This window comes from Monomorium pharaonis, chromosome 3, assembly GCF_013373865.1.
Source record: "Monomorium pharaonis isolate MP-MQ-018 chromosome 3, ASM1337386v2, whole genome shotgun sequence".
NCBI lineage: Eukaryota > Metazoa > Arthropoda > Insecta > Hymenoptera > Formicidae > Monomorium > Monomorium pharaonis.
Window position 1 is genome coordinate 18,376,967 of NC_050469.1, and position 24,602 is coordinate 18,401,568.

The 24,602-nt window shown below is 35.4% G+C and overlaps 1 protein-coding gene across 1 annotated transcript; it reads right to left on the bottom strand.

Annotated features, from left to right (window-relative positions):
- Positions 1–531: 531 nt before the first annotated feature.
- On the bottom strand, positions 532–24,327 carry LOC105834034 (equilibrative nucleoside transporter 4). The gene is made up of 10 exons (XM_012676221.3): positions 23,890–24,327; positions 23,381–23,535; positions 22,335–22,463; positions 3,231–3,305; positions 2,771–2,994; positions 2,460–2,571; positions 2,169–2,336; positions 1,772–1,959; positions 1,284–1,524; positions 532–938 (listed from the first exon to the last, which is right to left on the bottom strand). Exons 1-10 carry the CDS (start codon positions 24,057–24,059, stop codon positions 532–534), a joined length of 1,869 nt encoding a protein of 622 aa, XP_012531675.1. The 5' UTR covers positions 24,060–24,327.
- Positions 24,328–24,602: the final 275 nt, after the last annotated feature.

Consider the following 24,602-nt stretch of genomic DNA (forward strand, 5'->3'; position numbering starts at 1 on the left):
AAAAAATTTAGCGTTTCAAGAAAAACGCGTTTAAAATTAACACGACCGTTAAACTCAAACAAACAAACATAAACAAACAAATAAACATAAAAAAACTTACACATTTTTCTGTCTTTCTCCTCCTTCTATCGTTATAAAAAAGCGACGGTTAAGCGCTCGCCACATACCGTATACTTAGACTCTTCGCTCAGAGCGACCGTTTCACTTTTTAACGGAAATAACATAAAAGAATTCTCAAATCGGTTTCTTCTATTTTTTTCATATTCTACGGAAGATTTCCTATAAGTTTAAGTAAAAAAAATTGCTAAAAAATTTTGATCTACACAAATTTCCCCTCTTAAAGATCCAGCCAATTTAAATATTCAGCCTTGTAGTAATTTTCAACTTTCATATCACCTTCGACACGCACGTACACTTGCTCACAATCAGTTACAAACAAATACATGCATACATTTACACACATTAACTCTCTTTCTGTCATATATTTGTGTGAAAGCACCAGATTTAACACAGCACACAAATCTTTGTGTTCTAATGTTGCAAGATTGCGTTGCTCGCCGAAGCATTAGCTAAGATCTTCGGTAAGGCCGTCGTTGACGCATTCAATAATCCTCCTTCGCTCACTAAACTCACGGTGCTGTTCGACAATAATAACGTTGACATCAGAATCGTGGTTAGTACATTATCGGTAGTTTTCGGCTTTGATACCGTCGTTGTTCCTTCAACGACAGGTGAAGTGGAAGATATTGCGGTCGTTAGAATGCTCGCAGTTACGTTAGCAAGTATCGAAGGTGTCGAAGTTTGATCAGCTTGAACCTTTGCCATCTTCAAACATACATCCTTGGCTTGCACAGGTGGTCCAAGACAAGCATCCATCATATATGCCAACAGAGATCCAATAGTCAAACCAGTAATGTACGATAAGGTCATAATATTACCTAAGGAAATAAAATATGTGCTAGATCTCATGTTAGCCCTTTGAATTTGCCATTTGCTACAACAATGATATTGTCTTATTTTTCTACTAAAATATGTTTGTCAATGATAGACTATTTTAAATCTTTACATAAATTTGAAACAAAATTTTTAATATTTCTCAAGATATATCACAATGTTGCAATTTGTTGGAAATATAATATATATTAATTGAAAAAGAAAAAATTTTTACAAACTTTTTTTGATGTTTTTGAGTATTTATCACGTCTGAATAATGCAAATCGGCATTTTTTTCAATTAATTTTTGTCAGTAGACTTAAAAAAATTAAGTTTAATGCAATATGTACCTGCAAGTTCTCGATGTTCTTCCGGTACTTTACTAGATGCTTGAATCATAGGTATGGAACCAACTATACCATTTGTAAGGCCAAGTAACCAAGAGAATAAGAGCGGATATCCCTCACTTGAGAGAATAGGAGCACCACGCGGAATTGCACAAAGCAAAAATAGAGGAATAAGTATGATCCGTGCGCTAGAGAAATAAAGCAGATGTGTTCGTTTCCATTCATAAGGTATCACAGCAAATACCTGTAAGATAAAAGAACAAATCTTATCTTAATTCATTATTATAATTGCACAGAAAAAATATTTTGATCTTGCTAATCTATTCATTTTATTTCTATTTTTATTCTAAAAGTTACTTACCTGACATTTTACATTTCTTTACAAACTATTACATCTATTCAAATTTGAATAATAATTAAACAAACATTAAATATAAAAGAAAAAACAGAGCAGTAAGATTAAAACAAAAGATATGTATAATTGTCGATACCTTTCCGAGTAAATCAGAAGCATTAAAGGCGGTCATCAAAATAACTGGCATCCATGATTCAAATTTACAAGATATTATTTCCGATATAATTCCTGGATAGAGGCAAAGAGTTACGAAATAAGCAGCACCAATGCTAGCCATATAAGGGAGGATCAATTTGGCGACTTCGAGTCTTGCGAGTAAACCTCCTAAAAGATATCGTTTTAAATGAAGCATGAAAGCTGCGATATTTCATATTTCTAATTGTGATTTTTTCAATCGTCCCATAACACGGATATAAGTGTATACTATATATGAATAGCATACAATCATATTAAAAGCATCTAGAAATTTATGTAAAAAGAATCATTTTTTATTTTCTTATTTCAATCACTTTTTAACAATGGTGAATTCTTACTTTTTATGCCGGACCATGGCGTACTTGTGCTTTGTGTTCCGTAGACTCCTCTCATAACTACGACATCTTCAACTTTGTAAGTTGGTCCAGCGCTACCGGGTGGATTGCCCGAAGGAGCACTAGGCTCATACACTGGATTGCTGAACGAGAAAGCAGAATACTGCCCGGCTGTTGAAACAACCAAAATTTTGTATATTTTGTCACAATCTCACCTCTTTTTCAAAGCAATATCTTTTCAAGGAAGTTTATTTTAATTGTTCCTACACTCAGAAATTAATTAATCTTAATTACCATTCAAATCATTACTTCCACTCGCAGATTCTGTTCCCAATGGACTCGTTTGAATCTTCAATACTCCATATTGACCTTTTAAGGGATCGCCCACTTGATCTAATGGATCCATCTATTTAATAAAAATAAAAATATTATTTAAAAGATTATTAAGAATAAAAATATCATTAATTGGAAAATGTTTATTTTGCATCAAAAATTAATTCCAAATAATTTCAAAAAAAGTTGAATAACTAAAGTAATTTGAATTGTATTCTTTTCTCTTAAAATTTTCCAAAAAAATTTTATCTAAATGGAACGTAATTACGTACAAGGCCGACATCCTCTGTTGGTTCTAACGTAATTCGATTTCTTTCCTGACATAGAGTTATGTAAAATTGCACAAAATCAGTCTTTCGTATTACTTGATGTAACACAAAACATAACAAGATCGTCAAATTTGAAGTGATAAAAAACAGAGATGTATTGCCACGTTCATCATTAAGTAGAGATTTTGTTAGTATCCGATTTATTGACACCCAAAAACCAGCGATACCTGCAAATATATAATAAATTTTTTAATTTTTTTTTATATATTATATAATTTTTTATAATAATTACTAGAAGCACAATGTTTTTACTCAAAATGTTTTGAGTATTAGCCAAATTTTTTCATGATTTCTTAAAAACTTCAATATCTAAATTAAGTTACTATTACAATTTTGTTATGATAATTTTGTAACAAGAGATATATTCCAACGATTCATGTACGGAACGATTCCGGATACTCACTTTCTCCAGTCATCACAGCTTGGGTGTATCGACTAGGAAGCATTGATGTATATCCGTAAAAACTTGATTGCTGAACTATAATGTCAAAAGATGATAAGACTAAATTTTTATATGTTAACAGGTTACAATTAATTGTAATTACAAAATAGATTTATTAGGTGGTAAACTTCTTGTCGCTCGCTACTAGACAACGCTGGCTTCAACACTGATTAATTTTGATGGGAAAGTCGCATGTCTTTTGTAATTTATACATTGCTGAAAATTCCATACCCCCAATAAAATAGTACGTGATATCCATGTTAATGCCACGTGGATCGGCATCGTGAAATCCACGTGAATATTCGACTGGACATCCGCTCAAAAACGGTACTAGAATCTATGTGGATGCAATTATAGATTCGACGTAGAAACCTCGTGAAAATTTTACGAATTTTAAAAACATCTTCGTAATTTATATGTACTTTCTAAATTTCTTAAAGTGAAACGTTACTTCAAAAGAATTGAATTTTACTCTAAGCGATAGTGAAATACGACCACTCGAAATAAAGTGACATCTCACTTTTTATAAGAATGAATTTTTCGCTCGATAAGTGATCTCTTCATTTGACTAGAGTGAAGGTCACTTTTTGGTAGCGAATTGTTCACTCAATTAAAATGAGTAAATTATAAAAGTATTATGTGGGAGTCCTCTTCCACATCGGACAGGAAGCTAATTATTGTTTGTCTTAATTGTGCTGCGGGTGGTCTTTATATAGTGTGTCTGGTACACTTTACTTCCGGGAGAGTTACGCTGTCTGTCGACAGCACCATACACTAACTGGCGGATGAATGCACGGCATTTCTTGAAATATCCATGTAAATTCTTTATAAATATTTCTTAACAGATATATCCACAAAAAATCTAATAGATATTTTGAAGATAAAAGAATTTGTTGCGATGATAAAAAAAGAACATTGCATCCTTGTGAATAACTTGTGAAAAAACTTGCATCCACGTAATCTATGTAAATCACGTGGATTCTACGTGGATGTCACGTAACTGTTTTATTGGGGACAGCACTGAAAGAGTGTGTAAAGATGGCAGAAATACTTTATTGCAAGATTGCAATATTGCATATTAGTTGCATAATGTAGATGCAATATCGTGCAATGTTACAATAATGTTAAAATGTCCGCCTTTAGCAATTGTTACGTCCAGCCTTGTTAAATTTGACTTTGTTCATGCATTGGAAAAATTTGAGAAACGGACGTAGGTAAGGCATGGAAGAACGTAACTGATTTTAAATAACGTTCCGTAGGCACGAAATAAACGAGGAAAGGTGCCTCGGTCGGACGCACTATTATGACGTGAAAATGCGGGTCAACGTGCCAAAAATGCTCGCTATAACCCGTTTTCAGGTCGTGCCCCCGTAGGTCCAAATTTCAAGTCAGCGAATTTAATCACTTTAACTCAGGACTGGACCAGGTGCTTACTTTGATCGGGAATTGAATTGAGGTCGTTTATGAGTTTAAATGAATGAAGCTATTTTAAACTTAACAATCATATTTATTCTAACATATTATTAATCAAGATATTACAGTGTGAATTTTAGTAGATGAAAGAAAGACAATATTTGGTTTTATTATTTCCAGCGCAAAGAATTACAATAAAAATCAGATTTTAGTATAAAATTTATGAGACTTGAATATACAGGGTGTAATGTAATCGGAAGCCATCCCGTAATGGAAAGATAGACGGGATCGAGATGAACATAAAAGTCCAATATTGTCTTGGGTTAGGTCTATCAATAATCGAGATATAAATTTTTCAAATTGTACGAATGAGAGCGCGCCGTGTGAAGAGCCGAGACGCTCGAGCTGTAGCGCGGCCCACTGTGTCGAGCATTGGCTGCCGGCGCCGGGGGGAAGAAGGAGAAGCGGTGCCGCTGCCTGTGCTTCGCCGCCCTCGCGTCTCACCGCACCGCGCCAACACTCGTAGCGATGGCAGCTATGCACATTCGCGATTACTTGACAAATTAGGAGTTAGCAAAGATATGACAAATTAAAACCGTAATAAACTGCTGTGATTAAGAAAGTCGAAAGAGCGAAAGCGATAGATACTTATGGAATCTACAAATAATCTAATTTCTATCGTAATTGTGAATAAGTAAATTAATAAAAGTTTTTCGTACATTCACGAAAGATTCTTTCTTTTTCTTAAATATCTTATTTACAGTATCATACAATTCTAACTTTGTTTCTTATCGAATTGTGTCGTACTGTTAAATCCTTGATGAAAACATTAATAAAAAATTAACATAAATTTACAATTGATTCTTAAAGTGATAATTTTCTTTTATAAGTGTATTATAATATTTGCCGCATCAAATTCTCTCATCGTTTCTTATTGTTTTTTTTTCCATGGAATGTTAAATTAACAAAGGTTTATCACAATTAATATCTACGATTGATTCTTCATACATTCTCATTTCGTAAATATTTAATTAGAAAATTATAAAATGCGCGATATATCCATATAATATGTTACACTCATTGTTCATAACACGATAGAAAAATATCTCTTGATGTAACGATTTCACAATAGATTATGCCTTCTACGATAATTATGCTTAGAGATGTTCAATATCAAATGTTATTAATATAACGAAGAGTTTTTCTTTCATAACGATAGGGAACTCGGAATTTCTTTTATCTTTAATTACATTATTAATTACGACAGATTTTTACTGATTGATTCAGAATAGATATCAAGAAAAATACAAAAATCTAATTGGTTTCTCTTTCGTAATCCATTACTTGTCTGAATAAAAAAAAAAAGAATTTCAAGAAGTGATATCATTGTCTATCGTTCTCTCGTTTCCTGTTAGGAAAGTATATTTTCTCGTTGGAATATGACAAAATATCTACGGAGACATCGTGTTTAATAGTTCTGTTGGAATATTTCGTAAACTTAAGTTCTCTATTGTATAATAACGAAAGAAAACGCTTTGTTGTTAACCATACTGGTGACATTAACATCTCCAAGTATAATTACGATCGTATCGTATAATTTAATCACGAAATCGTTAGATCAGGCATGATACAAGATATTTAAGGAAAAGAAAGAATCTTTCGTGAATGTACGAAAAACTTTTATTAATTTACTTATTCACAATTACGATAGAAATTAGATTATTTGTAGATTCCATAAGTATCTATCGCTTTCGCTCTTTCGACTTTCTTAATCACAGCAGTTTATTACGGTTTTAATTTGTCATATCTTTGCTAACTGTCCTAATTTGTCAAGTAATCGCGAATGTGCATAGCTGCCATTGCCACGAGTATTGGCGCGGTGCAGTGAGACGCGAGGGCGGCGAAGCACAGGCAGCGGCACCGCTTCTCCTTCTTCCCCCCGGCGCCGGCAGCCAATGCTCGACACAGTGGGCCGCGCTACAGCTCGAGCGTCTCGGCTCTTCACACGGCGCGCTCTCATTCGTACAATTTGAAAAATTTATATCTCGATTATTGATAGACCTAACCCAAGACAATATTGGACTTTTATGTTCATCTCGATCCCGTCTATCTTTCCATTACGGGATGGCTTCCGATTACATTACACCCTGTATATACATAGTTATTATACCTAGTTTACAAGTTTGGTTTAATATATATAATTTACTCTATTATTTCTGTTATAATAATGGTGGAAGGGGGAAAGAAATTGTAAAAGAAATCGGTAGGAACGGCGAAAGGGTCATAGTAAAGGGGAGTGAAGACTGGGATGGGATCTGAGGGAGCAAGTGCGGGAAGGATATCTAATAGAACTTTCGGATCTATGGCGTCCAGGTCGATTGTGAAATCGCGGTAATTTTGTAATAAGGGGTCTATTTTCAAAGGAAACTGTTCTAAGAGTTCAATTAATGATGTTTGCGTTCCGTCATAATGATAAAAACGGGGCCTGGGTGAGATTCGTTCAAATTCTTCTATAAGTTCTATGGAGGGTGTTGGAGAAGGTGGGGGTGGAGTTTCTTCAGGTTCGGGGGAGCTAATAGGGGAATAGTGAGGTGAGGGGGGAGGAGGTGAGGAAGATGGCTTGTTGCTATAATCCGAGACCGTGGCGAAATTATGAGTATTGTAGGCGCTATTCTCGGATGTTTGGACGGTGACCGCCTCTGAATCCGCGTACCGGAACTGTCGGTCGGACTCTCGAGCGACGGCCTCTGAATCCGCGCACCGGAACGCCCGGCCGGACTCTCGAGCAACAGGCTCTGAATCCGCGCACCGGAACGCTCGGTCGGACTCTCGAATGACCGTCTCTGAATCCGCGCACCGGGTCAGTCGGTCGGACTCTCGAAGGGCCGGGTCGAACTCTCCGTTTCCCGTCGAAGATGAACAGCCCTCTGAACGCGAAGTGAGGGTGGTAGGGTCCGGATAAGCGCGAGCCCGCCTGATCGCCCGTCTCCGTTTTCTTTTTAAGTTAGACCGGTTGCGGTGGAAGAAACTATTGTCCACTACAATTTTAAGTTTGACTTTATATAGCGAAAATCGGGATCTAGTAAAAATTTATGTCTAGAGACTTACTACTTGTTGAAATGTTTCTTCTGGGGGAGCGTAATCCGAAATGCCGGTTTCTGGATACTCGGGCGGCTCTTGGCCGGAACAAGTCAGTCCGTCAGGGCTGGTGGAACTGGTGAGTGATAAGCCTTACTGGAGTACACAAGTGCACTCACTTCACTTGCGGAACGTTTTTGTTTGGCACTTAGTTTTGTCCCGACTCACAAGCAATCGCGAAAAATCTTGGTTCAAAGTTTTACGTGAATTATTGGTGAACTCGCGACGAAAATTCTCTGACTCGCACTCAATCAAAAGTAAAAAGCGGAAAAAGCTGCTCGCGGTCTTTGGGATCGCGATTTTATACTCAATTTTCTGAAGGGAAGGGTTGAGGTGTAGGCGGTGGCATTCTTGGATTGGTGGGCCCTTTCAAAACCACCAAATTTGGAGCTTGTCTACTGAGAACTCGCGAAATTATTATTTTGTAGAGATGATCAGCTATTGGCTCATCTCTTCTTGTCTCCGCCCGATTTGGTTTTGGTTTTGAGTATAGGAGAGGGATGTTTATAATTTTTACTCCTCTTATCTTTAGGTCGCTTAAACAAACAAGCAAGCAAAAAAAAAGGGTCCTTATGTCTTCCTGTAGGATTTTAGTGAGAATATACTTTTATTGATTGAGCGCGGACAGCGTTTTTGCTGTGAATAATAAATTTTTATAGTTTCCGGCGGTTCCTTGTTTGAAGATTTTAATTTTTATTGAGTTTCAATATTTCCCTTTTTCTTTGCTTAGCGTCGGGTACCGATCCAGGGCATTGTCAGAGTAACGTTCGGTAATAAAGTTATTATTTATTCTCCCCTTTTTTTTATTCTAGACTCGACATTGCCCCAGACTTCCCGACGGAATTAAATTATATCTAACGGTCGCTCTCAAATAGCTTACAGATGGGGAACTATGCATTTGTTTGATGTATTTATTATTCCTCAAACAATAAAATTTTAAATTGTCGCTATGTCTCACGAACTTGTGCGTGACGATAGAGCGATCCTCTGCAAACATCTCTTGCTCTCGGCGACCGTTAGAATACGATTTCTCGTACTTAATTATTATCTTTACAAGGACAACGAGAAGAAAAACGTTAAGTCCACCGGACGTAACACAATATTGCATGCGACGTTACTTTTCTCGCGTCTACAACTTCGTCGTGCTCGTCACTTCCTTACTATAAGTTGGGCGCCAGGCGCGGAATCCGCGCCGCACCAAAAATCGCAAAACTCTCGGTACTTCGCACGACGGCCGAATGCCGGCTAGCCCGCCTCCACACGAAATGGCAGAGGGGCGAGGTTCTTTCTCGGTACGCGGAATAGGAGAGGAGAGGTCTCGTGTGAATAACTAGATTGAGTTAATAAATATAATCAGCGTGTATTGAAATTAGGATTGCAACAACATTGTCATCGAATACAATTTAATCGTTTGACATGACTCTCTGGTACGGCTGTAGCGTACTTAACTCGACATTTACAATAGCTCGAAGATTACTCTGTATAGGCTATACTCTACATTCAATAATACGACACGCGACGTTAACAATAGGCGATGGACGGGATAGGCCGCGTAACGTGAGCATTCCGTGTAGATATTCTCATCTACGAAAGTTCGTCTCGGTACTGCGCACCTGGCTCACACTCTCGGTATGTGGCAAGTGAATCCCGGTGATATCAATCCACGCACTATCCCGTCGCGAGACTTTAATTCTTACACATTTACAAAAATCGACTGTCGGCTCGACATACTCCCCGAGGGAGGAGACAATAGGCGCAATAAATAATCTATACGAGGCGGAGATCGACACGACCCTGCTACGCGGTGACTCGACTCTCGGTATCCCGAATATAATTATTTCACCCACCGAACGCTCGGTAGGGTACTTCGTCTTACGGAATGCCGGGTCGGCCGTCTCCGCCCTTACCGCGTGGTCGAAGTGGTGGCCTTACAAGCTGGTTGACGTCGTCGATGGCCGTGGAACCGCTCTAGTTGATATCTCGCCGAACAGTGACGAACCGTGAGCGGTCGGGGGCACCGCGGACGCCGGCAGCGGCCCGCGCATCGATCGCACTTCGATTCGCGCACACCGATCGCTAGTCGATGGGGGTCCTACGCCAGTCCTGCAGGATCTCAGCGTCCGAGGGCGCCTCTGGTCGTGACGCCGCGCCATTTGAAAGATGCGGATTGTATGCCTCGATGTCCTTTCGGACCGCTTCGGCTGGGGGTCTCCTCCACCCTGGTCGTCGGGTGTAAGGGCGCATGCTCTTTCCCCGGCGTCGTCCCCGGCTGCACCGGACTACTGCTCCTTCCTCTATAATGAGACACAGCGGCAGTGTTTGTCCCTCGACTTTTCTACGTACCTCGGTACTGTACGCGAATACTTGCCCTTAATCGCTGTCCTCCGGCTGTCCGGGGCCCCGCCGCTCGGTCATCTATGCTTCTTATTAATCTTCCCTTGACGGCGGCTCCATTAATCACAAATGGTCATCTTGGCACACCACTTCTCCCGCGGATCGCGACTTCCGCTTGGCGGATACCTACGTGTCTTAGCAACTAAGAAAAATTATTAGTCGAAAAAGGAGAGGCCGCTCCTCCCCTCGGGGTAATGAGCGGCCCTAAATGACCTTTCCCGGCCGGGCCATCCGGCCGTTGTGACAGACGAAAAACGTCACGTCACATGCAGCATAATGTATTTGTAATAATGGATAAAAATGGTTTTCTTATTATTGTTTAATATTATGTAGCATAAATTACTAATGTTATTATTAATTTTTTCGTGTTTTGAATAAATAAAAACAAATTAAAAAATACATCATATACATTTTATTGGAAATAAAATAAGATAAATACAAAGGACCCCGTATCAGACCATATGGAAAATGGCTCTCGGTCGATTCTTTTGAAACTTGGGGAAAACATTCTCCAAAGCATACTGATAAAAAGTTGTCACGGGTGCAACTCGATCGTATGAATCGTTTTCGCTCTAGAAGGTCACAAAGATCAGCACCTATAGGCATGGTTACGAGCATATACGATCACGAGAAGAGAGATATATATATTTGCGTGTGTATATATTTGAATACACAAGTACTCACATGCATGCACATACGCATACGCACAAATATAGATTTATGTATATATATACACGTTTATACATTAAGTTTTTTTTTTTAATGATATTCCAATTATAGCTTGAGTTTCAACGTCAACATCTGCTTAACCGACGAAAAGTTAACCCGATGTGCACCACGTGGAGGTTGCCGATCGGACTTAGCACATCTTGTGGTCCTGAAAAGGACCGATTTATTCTGGATTTATTTGTCTTTAAGAACGTCCATTCACTACTCATCGTTCTCGGACCCTTGTTTCACTTCATCATCAGCGTTCATAATGACATTCAATAACCTTTTATCGGGGTATTTAACGTTTGATTGATGACGGGCGTACCCTAAGTACCAAAGTAAACCAGCAATATGAGCGCAAGTACCCAAAGTTCGAGCTCCTGATTGGCAGGTACAATAGTATCCAGTTATTGGATCATTATCATATTCTAATGCCTCACCTTCATTATTCCTGAATAAAATAAATATTTGGTGGATAGTTGCTTTTCGGAATCTGGAGTATAATCTTAGTCTTATGAATCTTTGTTCAGCAATATTTCGATTTGGAGTTCTTGTTCTTCTTTCTTGTTTGTCTTGAATATATAAGGGAGCAAGATTGACTTGGTAGACACCGTAAGTAACATTTCGTAAGTATTGTAAATCCAATACAGGGAAGTTTGGAACTGCATTGTTATCAAGTCGTCTCCATTGAGCACGTCTGTTCCGAAGGTTTTCGGCTTCCACTCGATTTTGTAGAAGGTTTGGTTCTTGAGATTTACGAATCATTTCTCTGACCAACTCTATGGTAGTATTTTCCATGATGATTAATGGATAGTATTTATTAATTATAGCCGCACCAATACAATAGAAGTCGTGTAAATTATGCAGATGAGGCATTATAATTGTTCCAGCAAAGAATTTGAATATTGATCGGAAGTGTCCATTTCTTGCTTCAACAATCCATCTATTCTTCGTAACTATGCGAGACAGATTTGCGTTCTCTGTTGACAATTGATGTTGGCCATTTTCTAGTAACTTTGGCATCCAACAATTGATTCCTATCTCTTCTAACCATGGCAAGGCACCGCAATATCCTCTATCAATTAGAAAAATATCTCCATTCTGTAACCAATCCCGCATGGCATTAGTGTCTCTTTGGTATTCTCTTTCAAGAATCGCTGCATCGTTATTACGGCTATCGGAAAAATATGGACCAAGTACACTTAAAATGTATCCGTCTGGTGCAACAATCATGGTAGGTTTAACAAGATGACGATGTTTATGCTGAAAATATGTTTGCCGTAGCATACGGAAATTGCTACTTTTCTGGACGTAGCTGTATGTTGCATCAACTACAGCTATTGCCTGTGGCGTGAGTGGTTCTGGGTTATAAAGCTCATTGGCAAACTCAGTAACGTGTCTTTCGATATAAGTTTGTCGAGTTATTGCTTGAAAACCTATATTTTGGGGTACAAATCTCAGAAGTAATGATTTCCTAACAAGGCCTATGATTGAACTTACAACTTGTCTGCTATTATACACGAACATAACTTTTAAAAAATCATCAGCCTTGTGTAAGTTTACAGAGAAATATCAATAGATGTTTCTTACTGACATATCTAAAACCCACTTCCACTGGAACACGATCGCAATACGTGTAAAGGTTTTGAAATTGAACTTTATTAACTAGAGAAATGCTTTTGAATTCTTCATCAGTAAAGTTAGTTTCATCATTAAACCTGTCTTGATCATTAAATACATTTCTGATTTGTTCGAGAAAGCGCTGCAGCTGTTGTCCCCGAATAAAATAGGGATGATTTATTGATTGAAGTGTATTCAAAACCAATTTCAGAAAGCATCCGCGCTCATCTAAATAATGTGCACAAGATCTAACATTCTCTGGAATATTAATATTCCTAATCAGGTAAGCATTTACCCTACAGGTGACTCAAAATCTGTGCACATCATTCACAGCATTGCATATCACGCAAGATTTGCTTGCTGTTTGTGATAATACATTTAGCCTTAATGCATCTGGATCAGCTCCTATTGCAGCTATTTCATTTATTGTTGATACATTACAATTTAAACAAAGTCTGCAGTTATCATTGAAGTTGAGAGGCGGGTGATTATTCGCGTCCCTTCGCATAATGGCAATTTGTCGCTTATTTACATTTTCCTCGCCAACTATTTTCATTGTTTGTCGAGGCTGAAACATACAACCATAGCAAACATAGCATGAAATTCTATGTCCATCACAAACATAGCATGAAATTCTATGTCTGAAAACTGTCGTTATTAATTAATTGTCTTTGGAGCGTCTTTTTGAAAATAGTTTACAAAATACAGAGTAAATTAAGATTTTTTTCTAAATGACTAAATCATAATAAAGAAAACTCCGTAATGTTAGGGTGATGATGTGATAATTTTCATAAAATACTGCAGCTTACAATACAGGTAAAGCCTCTACAAGATGACAAATGCAATTATGCAGTAATGCTAATGCAATTATACTTCGGTGATTATTTGTAAAGACGTGTTACTGAGTGAAGAAACAGAACAGTCGTGAAGTATTAATGGATATAGTGAAAGTAGGATTGATTAGATTGTGATGAGTTTCTATAATACCAAAGCTACAAAAGCTAAGAATATGAAAAAAAACCACAAAGAATAACAAGAATAGCTTAATAGATTATATTTTGACGAATATATAAAAGGTACATTATCCCGTAACGGAAACGGTACAGAAAAGAAATGACTTACGGACTTGTATCATAAAACGACTGAACTGCTGCACAAACACACACGTATACAGACACAAGCACGCGCGTGTGCGTGCGCCCCTCCCCCTCCACACACACACGCACGCACACGCACTCGCACATGCGCACAGTCGTACGCGCAATCACACACACACACACACAGTGTGTGCGCGCATGCATGTGAGTACCTGTGTATTCAAATATATACACACGCAAATATACATATCTCTCTTCTCGTGATCGTATATGCTTGTAACCATGCCTATAGGTGCTGATCTTTGTGACCTTCTAGAGCGAAAACGGTTCATACGATCGAGTTGCACTCGTGACAACTTTTTATCAGCATGCTTTGGAGAATGTTTTCCCCAAGTTTCAAAAGAATCGACCGAGAGCCATTTTCCATATGGTCTGATGCGGGGTCCTTTAATGAACAATATTAATATAATTACTTTAGACAAAAAAAGCAAATTATTACTTTTAATTGAAAGGGCTTCCGGATACATGCCGCGTTCCTGGTACAGCGTTGCGCCGACGTTTCACATACGTTGCAGTTTGCATCAACAGGGCTAGGATTTCCGATACTAAGCTCTCTTGGATTGTAACCGTTCTTATACCCCTTGTCTTGGTGGTAGGGATGGGGAGAGGGGAACTATTTGTCCAATAGTAGCACAGTTTATTGGCCTATTATTGCCCAGACAACACGCTTGTCAGAATGAAAACTTTAAGAGAACTTTTTTAAGAAAACATTTAGATATCTTGAAAATGATGTCAAAATGGTAACATTTACCAGAGACGTCTACTAAAAGAGGTCTTTAAGATATCTCATTGAAGAGTCTTACTTAAGTTTCTTGAAAATGTTAACCTTATGTCATCAGTTAAATGATATCAGCTTGGTATCTCATAAAAGATATCACAATGCTGTCCGATTTTTGAACCGTCCATGCGCGTCGTAGTTAACTCAGAAATCAGACAACACTAAGAGTCTTTGAGATATCTGATTGAAGAATCTCATTTAAGTTTCTTGAAAATGTTATCCTTATAACATTAGCTAAATGATATCAGCTTGATGTCTCATAAAAGATATCACAATGCTGTCCGATTTTTGAACCGTCCATGCGCGTTGTAGTTGACTCACAAATTAGATAACATTATAATATCTTAAATGAAAAATCCATTTGATATTATTTAAAAATTATCATAAAGATAATGTTTTCAAAAATAACGGTTTGCCTACAATTACTGTGCACAAAAAATGCACAAAATCTAAATTTGTCATGTACTAAACAAAAACAGAATAATAAAAACCATCTAATTAACCATTTGAACGCTTCAAACTATTAATGCTAAAAATAGATCGCAATTTCCATCAAATTATTAAGGCTATGGAAAAAGATAAATTTAACAATATGAAATTAATAAGTAAATAAATTAATGCTATTTATTTCTAATGTTTTGCAAAATTTAATTGTTTTTATAAAAAATAATATAATTGCGTCAGTTTATACCATATTAGTATTATATGTATAAGACAATAACAAGTACCCATATCGATAAGTCAAATTGGCGTAGCAGATAGAGTACAAGGTTCGTCATCCTAAGGTTCCGGGTTCAAACCTACCAGCGGCAAGTAAGAATAAAATAATTTAATTTAAATTTAATTAATCAATAAAAATTTGTCGTGAATTTAGTATGTTACTGTTGATAAAAATAATTTTTAAAAAATGAATTTTTATTTTATTTTTTTATCTTTAGTTGTAGTTTAAAAATATCTGATTTAAGAAATCTATTAGATATCCGATTTAAGAATTTTTTTAGATATCCGATTTAAGAAATTTTTTAGATATCCGATTTAAGAAATCTTTTAGATATCAGTTTTATAATATCTTTCTGTTCTCAAAAAACGGCGCATTGGTTAACATTCTGACATCATTATGTTATCTTTTAGAAGTCTCTTTATGTTATCATTTTCAGAAACAAGATATCTTTTAGAGATCTTTTTGACAACGTATTGTTCACTGGGTGGTCAATTGTTGGCCAATCTTAATACAATATTGGCTATTTGCCAGTTAATATGTGCTGCTCGGAAATGTTAACTGATCAATTAAAAAACCGCGAGGACAATGTGCCAAATCGGGCATATCTGATAACCTTTATCATGGTTATCACGGATGTTTCAAAATTTCTAGACTTTTACGATGTTTCCTGGCGAAGTAACCTTGAGAAGGGGCTAGCATTGTAGCTTTTTCATATTGCACGGAGTGTCCAGTCTCTATCCAGTGTTTGGCTAAGGCTGATTGAGGAAAGTGGCCGTATTTGGTACACAATTAATGTTCTTTGATTCGTGTACTGATCTTCCTCCCGGTTTCTCCAATGTACACTTTTCCGCAAGAGTAGGGAATTTTGTATACACCTGGTGATTCTAAGCGTAGTCTCTAATCCTTCGGATTAGGAAATAAAAAATCTTCCTTTGTGGTTTGAATATCACTTTTATATTGTGTCTACGCAAGATTTTGCTAATGCGTATCTTGAAGATATGGAAGGAAAGCCGTCTTGTTCTCTTCTTTTTCTTTTTCTTCCTCTTCATCCGGCATCCCGATGTTGTTGAGACTGGAAGTTTTGTTCTTCAATTTTTGTACTGTTTGATCTTTCTACTGCTATATCCATTTTTTGTTAGAACTTGAGTAAGATGTTCTAATTCTCCATTCAAAGAAGTTGATTCGAAAATTGTGAGGGCTCTATATACCAGTGAACTAATGACTGAATTCTTTTGCGAAAGGTGATTTTTAATTGATCAATTAAAACATTTCCGAGCAGCACATATTAACTGGCAAATAGCCAATATTGTATTAAAATTGGCCAACAGTTGATCGATGGTAGACCAATGAACTGTGCTACTTGGACGAATAGTTCCGTCCTCTCTTCTCATTCCCATCTCTATCACCAGGACAAGGAGTATATAAGGACGGTCACAATTCAACACAGCTCAGTATCGGAGCTCCTAGCCCTGATGATGCAAACTGCAACGTTTGCGAAACATCGGCGCAACGCTGTACCAGGACGCAGCATGTATCCCTTTCTATTAGAAGCAACCAATGGCCGTGAAAGCTTTAAGTCTAAAATAAAGCAAATTATTTTTTGATAACCATTAAAGAATAATGTTTATAGAATTTTAACATACAATGTGTTTAATGTCTCGGTATTTATGTGTGTATGTGTACACACACGAGTGAGTCCCAGATGCGCACAGTAATAAATGAACACAACAGGTTGGATGAAATGGACACAGACCAAATGCGCACAGACCAAATGCGCACGGAACAGATGCACACGAACCAAATGCGCATGGACAAAATGCGCACGAACCAAATGCGCACCGACCAAATGCGCACAGTCGCAAACCTATGTGGTGCAGAGAATGGTTTGCGCGCGCGCGCGCGCGCGCGCACACACACACACACACACACACACACACACACACACACACACACACGGACGGGTGCAAGAGGGGGCTTCGCCCTCTCTTCCGCACCCACCCCGTCGGTAAAAATGCCCGAAAAGTCGCAACCCATGTGGTAAGTTTGTTGGTTACTGTGTCCGTTTGGTCTGTGCGCATTTGGTCCGTGCGCATTTGGTCCGTGTGCATCTGGTCCGTGCGCATTTGGTCTATGCGCATTTGGTCTGTGTCCGTTTCACTCAGCCTGCTGTGTCCGTTTATTACTGTGCGCATCTGGGACGCTCCCACACACACACACGCGCGCGCGCGCGAACATATACATGTACAAACAATATATAATTATATTTTACTTAAAATATTTGTTTCTTTATAAAATTTTATATTATATTTAATTTTATATTAAATGTTATGCAAGTATATGCATACATGATAAAACTCTCTTATAACAATAGATAAGAAGGTGGTAATATGGCCAGTGCGGATAATACGGCCATCCATATTATCTCCGTTATTAGCTGACGAATTCTAGTAATTATTTATGATATCATTTGTTTAGTAGCCTACTGTTATATAATGATGCTAATATGACAAAACACAATAGTCAACATTTGTTATAAGGCATTTTTACTTTTAAGAATTTCGAAAATTTGTTAAGGTACATTTTAACATTTAATTACACATACTTCTTCATTCTTTTTAAACTTAACCGCATTATCACCCAAATGTATGCACACTTGAGCACTTTTTTATTATTTAACTCTTTATTCGGCTGTATATAATTCGAGTTATACAAAATTAAACAATGATGTAGAATGTTGTCAATACGGCCATCTAAGTGTGCTAGTAATATGGTTTCTTTCGAGATCTCCATATTGACAAAATTTTTTGATAAATGGATAAAGGCTTAATTTAAGTCTGTTAATTTTTTTAAATTCTTTATATGAATAAGGTTTTTCATATTTAAGGTTATTTTTATTTAACTTCCATTAAATGTGAATAAAAATCACTTGTTTCGATATAGCAACTTATTTTTTGTAAATATATATGTTTCTAACAAAATACTGTCACCTTTTTAAACAAAACCAATTTTTTTTATATTTATTTTTGTGATGGCCGTATTATCCTCTCTATTTCTCTTCGGCCCATTATGCAGTATCGTTATATTTTTATAAATAATATATAATACAATAAATATTGTATATAACTTTGAATTGAAAATTTAATGAGCAACACTTTGATAAATATAATTGTAAAATTTCAACTCAAAACATTGATTACACTGGTCAACAAATTTGGACTCATTTTCTGCTTCGGAAACGAAATCAGTCAATCTTTACTAATTTGGGTGCGCTGAATCCGAATATGTTCGTGAAAATTGTTCATTGGCTCTAGTTTCAAAGATATAAGCAGTTAAAACTTCCAAAAAACGCTATTTTGGCTGTTTTTGGTCGAGTGTAACAATTGCAAATATTAAGTTAAATAAACAAGTAAAGCAGTTTCATAACTAAAAATAAAAATTTATAGAAGTTTTTATATATCTCATATAATACTAAAGTTATTTATAAATAATTCTATTTAATGTACTGAAATTACATTAATTTATTTATTGTTTGATATAAATATTTTTTTGTAGAAATTTTCAAAAAAATAATTAAGTTACACTTAAGTTATAATTTTCTATTAATATATTTTATAATTACATAATTTTAGCTTTATAAAAGAACAGAGCAAAAACATATATTTTTGTTAAGTTATTTCGCGTGTTATTTCACATATATAAGAATCATTAAAAAACTGTATTTAAAAAATTTATATTTATTTATAAAAATATTATTTAATTTCGAAATCATATTATTTAACTACATTTTATCTTTCTGACATCTATTAAACCCATCTATACAAATATGTGTTCATGAGCATTAGGTGTTCGTGGATCATTACGAAGTGTTAGGTAGTGTACGGCCTTTGAAGTAAAGCAACGTCGACGGTGGTTCACAGTTGGATGGTGACCATTTTTTTGATCGCAGAAGTTAAGCAATGCTAAATGCGACTATGGTGAGATAACCGTGCTTGTTGAGAAACGTAAATTTAATTTTTTTAATACATTATAATTATATTATTTCAACATTTTTACAATGTTGTTTTAACAATTTCACAGTGTCAAAAAAATATAAATGCAATATTATTATTTATAACGACATTGCAAATGTCACCAAACTTCCAAATTGAAATCAAAGTTTATTCATAATGACGTTGTATACAACGTTAAAAACTTGGAAGTAAATATACTTGGAAACGTTACTATATTAATAGTTACTATCCCAGGTAGCAAGCCCATGTCATTTTGACGTCCCAAAATCATATCTGGTCATATCTGGTCATATGTCGTCAAAATGACCATTTTTTTACATGGCCTAAAATTGACGTCATGATGTGACGTCATTTCGAAATCATATTTCAGTCATGATCTGACGATTATTTTCCCAGACAGCATGCATCCAAGATCGGGACATAAAGACGTCATTAAGACGTATTTTAGACACGGTCTAAAGTGGTGTCTACAATGAGATTTAAGGCGTAAGGCATAAGTATATTATATAAGCATATTATATTCAACTTTAAGAGAATTTTTTTAAGAAAACATTTAGATATCTTGGAAATGATGTCAAAATGATAACATTTATCAGAGACGTCTACTAAGAGCGGTCTTTGAGATATCTCATTGAAAATGTTATCCTTATGATATCAGCTAAACGATATCAGCTTATTGTCTCATAAAAGATATCACAATGCTGTTCGATTTTTGAGTCGTCCATGCGCATCGTAGTTGACTCAGAAATCAGACAACACTATGGCTGCGTTCCGGTATTCATTGCCAGTACTGAAAATCTATAGTTTACGTCACATATACTGTAGATTTTCAGTACTGACAGTAAATATCGGAACGCAGCCTATAACATCCTGAATGAGAGATATTTAAAAAAATTATCATAAAGATAATGTTTTCAAAAATAACGGTTTGTCTACAATTACTGCGCACAAAAAATGCACAAAATCTAAATTCATCATGTACTGTACAAAAACAGGATAATAAATGTACTATAATTTTTCTTAGAATGTATGATCTATATAGTTAACTATCTAATTAACCATTTGGACGCTTCGAAGTATTAGTGCTAAATAGATTGCAATTTCCATCAAATTATTAGAGTTATGGAAAAAGATAAATTTAACAATGAAATTAATAAGTAAATAAATTAATGCTATTTATTTTTAATGTTTTGCAAAATTTAATTGCTTTTATAAAAAATAATATAATTGCGTCAGTTTATAACATATAGGTATATGTAGACAATAACAAGTACCCATATCGATGAGTCAAATTGGCGTAGCAGATAGAGAACAAGGTTCGTAATCCTAAGGTCTCGGGTTCAAACCTACCAACGGCAAGTAAGAATAAAATAAAATAATATAATTTAAATTTAATTAATTAATAAAAATTTGTCCTAAATTTAGTATGTGCTGTTGATAAAAATAGTGTTGTTGATTTAAAAAAAATGAAATTTTTATTTTATTTTATTTTTCTCTACTTGCAGTTTAAAGATATCCGATTTAAGAAATCTTTTAGATATCAGTTTCATGATATCTTTCTTTTCTCAAAAAACGACGCATTAGTTAACATTCTGACATTATAATATTATCTTTTAGAAGTCTCTTTATGTTATTATATTCAGAAACAGGATAAGAGATTTTTTTGACTACATATTGTTCACGTCATTCCATGACATCAAAATACGGTACATTTCATGACGTCAGGAATTTGTGACATTCGACCGTCATTTTAACGTCATAAGGATGTCATTTCGTGACGTCAAGAATAGTCAGTAAATGACCATTTTGGGACGTCAAAATAACGTGAGCTTGCTATCTGGGATATTAAACGTTATAATAACGTTGCAGCAATGTTTTTGTGCTTACTGGGCAAACCCAAAATAATACAATGTTTCTGCAATATTGCACTCCAATCTACAAGATTGCAACGTTACTGCAATGTTGTTGGAATGTTTGATACTGTATATGAATGAAAGTAATTCAGTCCTCACAGATTAGATTGAATTAGATCGAAACCAAAGAGATTTTCAAAGTGATTGAAAATGAATGAATCGCGATAAACCGTTTTTTCGATATGTGCTTCTTCACTACTTTGACCTCAAGAAAATTGTAAACACATCACTTATTATTCGAAGTATATGGTGATGAAATTCAATCAGAGAGAACATGTAGAATTTGGTTTGAACATTTTCGAAACAGTAATTTTGACGTGAGAGACAAAGAACGTCCCGGACAATAAAAAAATGGGACCAGAAAGATGTGCTGTATTACGAGCTCTTGCACCCAAATAAAACCGTTACAGCTGATCGCTATCAACAGTAATTATTCCGATTAAGTGATGAGTTGCTGCAGAAAAGACCATCCATAACCAATAATCGACACAAAGTTATAACTTTTAAGTTATAACTTGCATGATAAGGCTCGACTGCATGTTGCGAAAAACGTGAAGCAGATACTTTTAAAGCTCGAATGGGAAATTTTCCCGCATCCAGCGTACTCCCCAGACTTAACACTGTCAGATTATCATCTCTTCCCATCAATGCAACATGTATTTATGGACACACACTCCAGTTACGTAGAAGTCCAAAAATGGGTGGATGAATGGAACACCTCGAAAGACAACGCGTTCTATCGTCGTGGGATTGCCTACTTGCCAGAGAGATGGAAAAAATTAAGTGATAGAAAATAGAGGAATTTACTTTGATTAATGTATTCATTTATCTTCTCTTTGAAACAAATCAATTTTGGAGACGACAAAACGGCAGGAATTAAATTTACCACCTAATAAAAAAAATATTATAAAATCATTATGTTTAAATCTTATTTAAATGTAACCAGTTAATAAACAATTTTAATAAACAGCAAATATAATTACTGCAAAAAAAGACTTAACACAGTTATTTAAGTGTGTAGTTATAATAAAGATTTAAAAATGTCAAACATTTTAGAAAAATCTGGAAAGAATTTGATTAAAGTGATGAAAACAATAATGTACTTACAACAATAATGTATTACAGCACTATAAATAAATAAACGCTTGCAAGATTTTCATGTTATCTAATATCGATGAATAAATTATTATTGATAATTTTTTAACTTTACCTGTACAACCGAGCGATACTATAGCGACAGCAACCAAATTGATAGTATAAGAAGTTGCAACGCCAAAAAGTTCCCACCAAATTTCACAGATCACTACAAAGTTCAAAGTAACGAAGGATACCAGATATCCTAAGGATTAAAAATTAAATTATATAAATATGTATAACTCCCGTCTTGTCATTACTCAAGTTAAAATTAAGTTAGAGTTGATAGTGGCTTGTAGTTTGGTACAATTAATTCATTTTTATTATTTTTCAAGCTGCTTTTAAATTGCAATCAAAAGTATCACTTGAGACTAAATAGCGGAAAAATGTTAATTAGAGAAACTTTTACATAAAAAGAAAAGAAAATATAACAAATTCAACATTCGAAGATTATTATATTGTAAATCGTATATGTGTGTAAGTATATATATATATATATGTATATATATATATATATATCGCGAAATTCATCTCGATTAACTTATTAACGATAATTTTTGCATGTTCTTATCATTGGTCAAAATTATGTTTTTCGAAAAAAACTAAACATTATGTTTTTTTCTTTAAAACGTGTTTTTAATACTTCAGAGATGTTTTAAACAGCATTAAAAAAAATCATGTTAAAAAAAAACGTTTTAAACACATTATTTGAGTTTTATATCTTATAATTATTTTAAGATTTAATTTTATTTTTATATGTAAAAATTCAGTATTAGCTAATACTATACCATTATGTTAAATCCGTATTCGCAATACATAATATGACACTATGACAAGCTTGAGGCTTAAAGTTTATTCTACAATTATGGCCGTGTTCACTGTCAGTAATAAAAATCAATAATATACGTAACGTCAACTATAAATTTTTAGTAATGGCAGTTAGAATTTTAGAACACAATTCATATTCAATTATTTTTTCATTTTTAACTATAATTGGTCAATTTTTACAGCTTATAGCACTCATTACTTTCATTAATTTTGTGTTTAAATTAATGTAATGTTTAAAACATGTTCTATACTTGTTTTAAACATATATGTTTAAAACATAACCTTGGTTCTTACCAAATGTAATTCGTGTGTTCAGTGACAAGGTCTCAACTAGAATATTGTTTGCAAATACTGCAAAGAAAGCCATAATGATGTAAACCATAGACATATCGAATATCACAGTAGTCCCTGGGTATCTAGCTTGAAAATAATCCACTGCTATAATGAAACTGTAACAAACAATGGCAAAATTGTCGGTATAAGTGACAAGATTTTTTAGTCATTCTTAATCATAATTAAACACAACGTTAAATTTTGGCCAACTCTTACAAAATTTATTTCTTTTTCACTATATAGAAGATTACGAAATATGCTGATTAAAATATGGAGATTATTGACGGCAGACTGACACATCGTCGATTAATCAATATATTATCACTAATTGGAAATTATAGTGAAATGAATTTGTCGCAGAGAAAAAATATAGCAATACGACTTTCAAGATTCTTGATTTGATTATCTTAATTATCATGCACAATCCAGAACACGTGTACAAGACAAATTAATATGTTGTTGAGCAAGACCTGTTGTAAGGCAGAAGAAAACCTATGCCGCCGATTATCAGAGCTATGTAAATGCAGTTGTATTTGTCAATGGGCGGTGAGAGATGGGTGAATCCATTGGAGAATTTAAACTCATTCATGCCTCTGGCCTTTCCCAGCTGAACATATCCTCGACTCAGATTCTCGTCCATATTGTCGGGAAAAAAAGAAAAATCGGCGATGAAAGAAGAGAGTTCCGAGAGACCAACGACTTCGGGTTCGGATATACGAGCTTTTTTAATCCATGACACACGCGAACAGGCAGGTGCTCGTTTCCTGCCGTCGGCGTCGGTTTGAATACTTTGATTGCCGAAATGCACCTGATGCACCACGATATTTATTTCCTCGCACTGCGTACGTCGAGTACTTTTCTCACCCTCGCGAGCGCATGCTTTGACATTTACAGCATTGATTTCTGCGCGCGCCGGTTTTCATGAGTTTCCAGCAGTTGCCATCCTGTATTCCCATGGTGTCCACCCGATCCACCGCCCGATCTCGGTACTCCCAGTACTCCCGGTACTCGAAACCTGAGGACCCGAAGTAACAAAAATCTCAGGCTAGACGTTCGCACGATTCGTGAAAATTAAAAAAATGTTTTTATTATAAACACACTATCATAACTGACTTAAAAAAAAAAAAAAAAATTATTTCAAAAAACTATTAAAAAGTTAATTTAAAAGTTGTTTTACAAATTT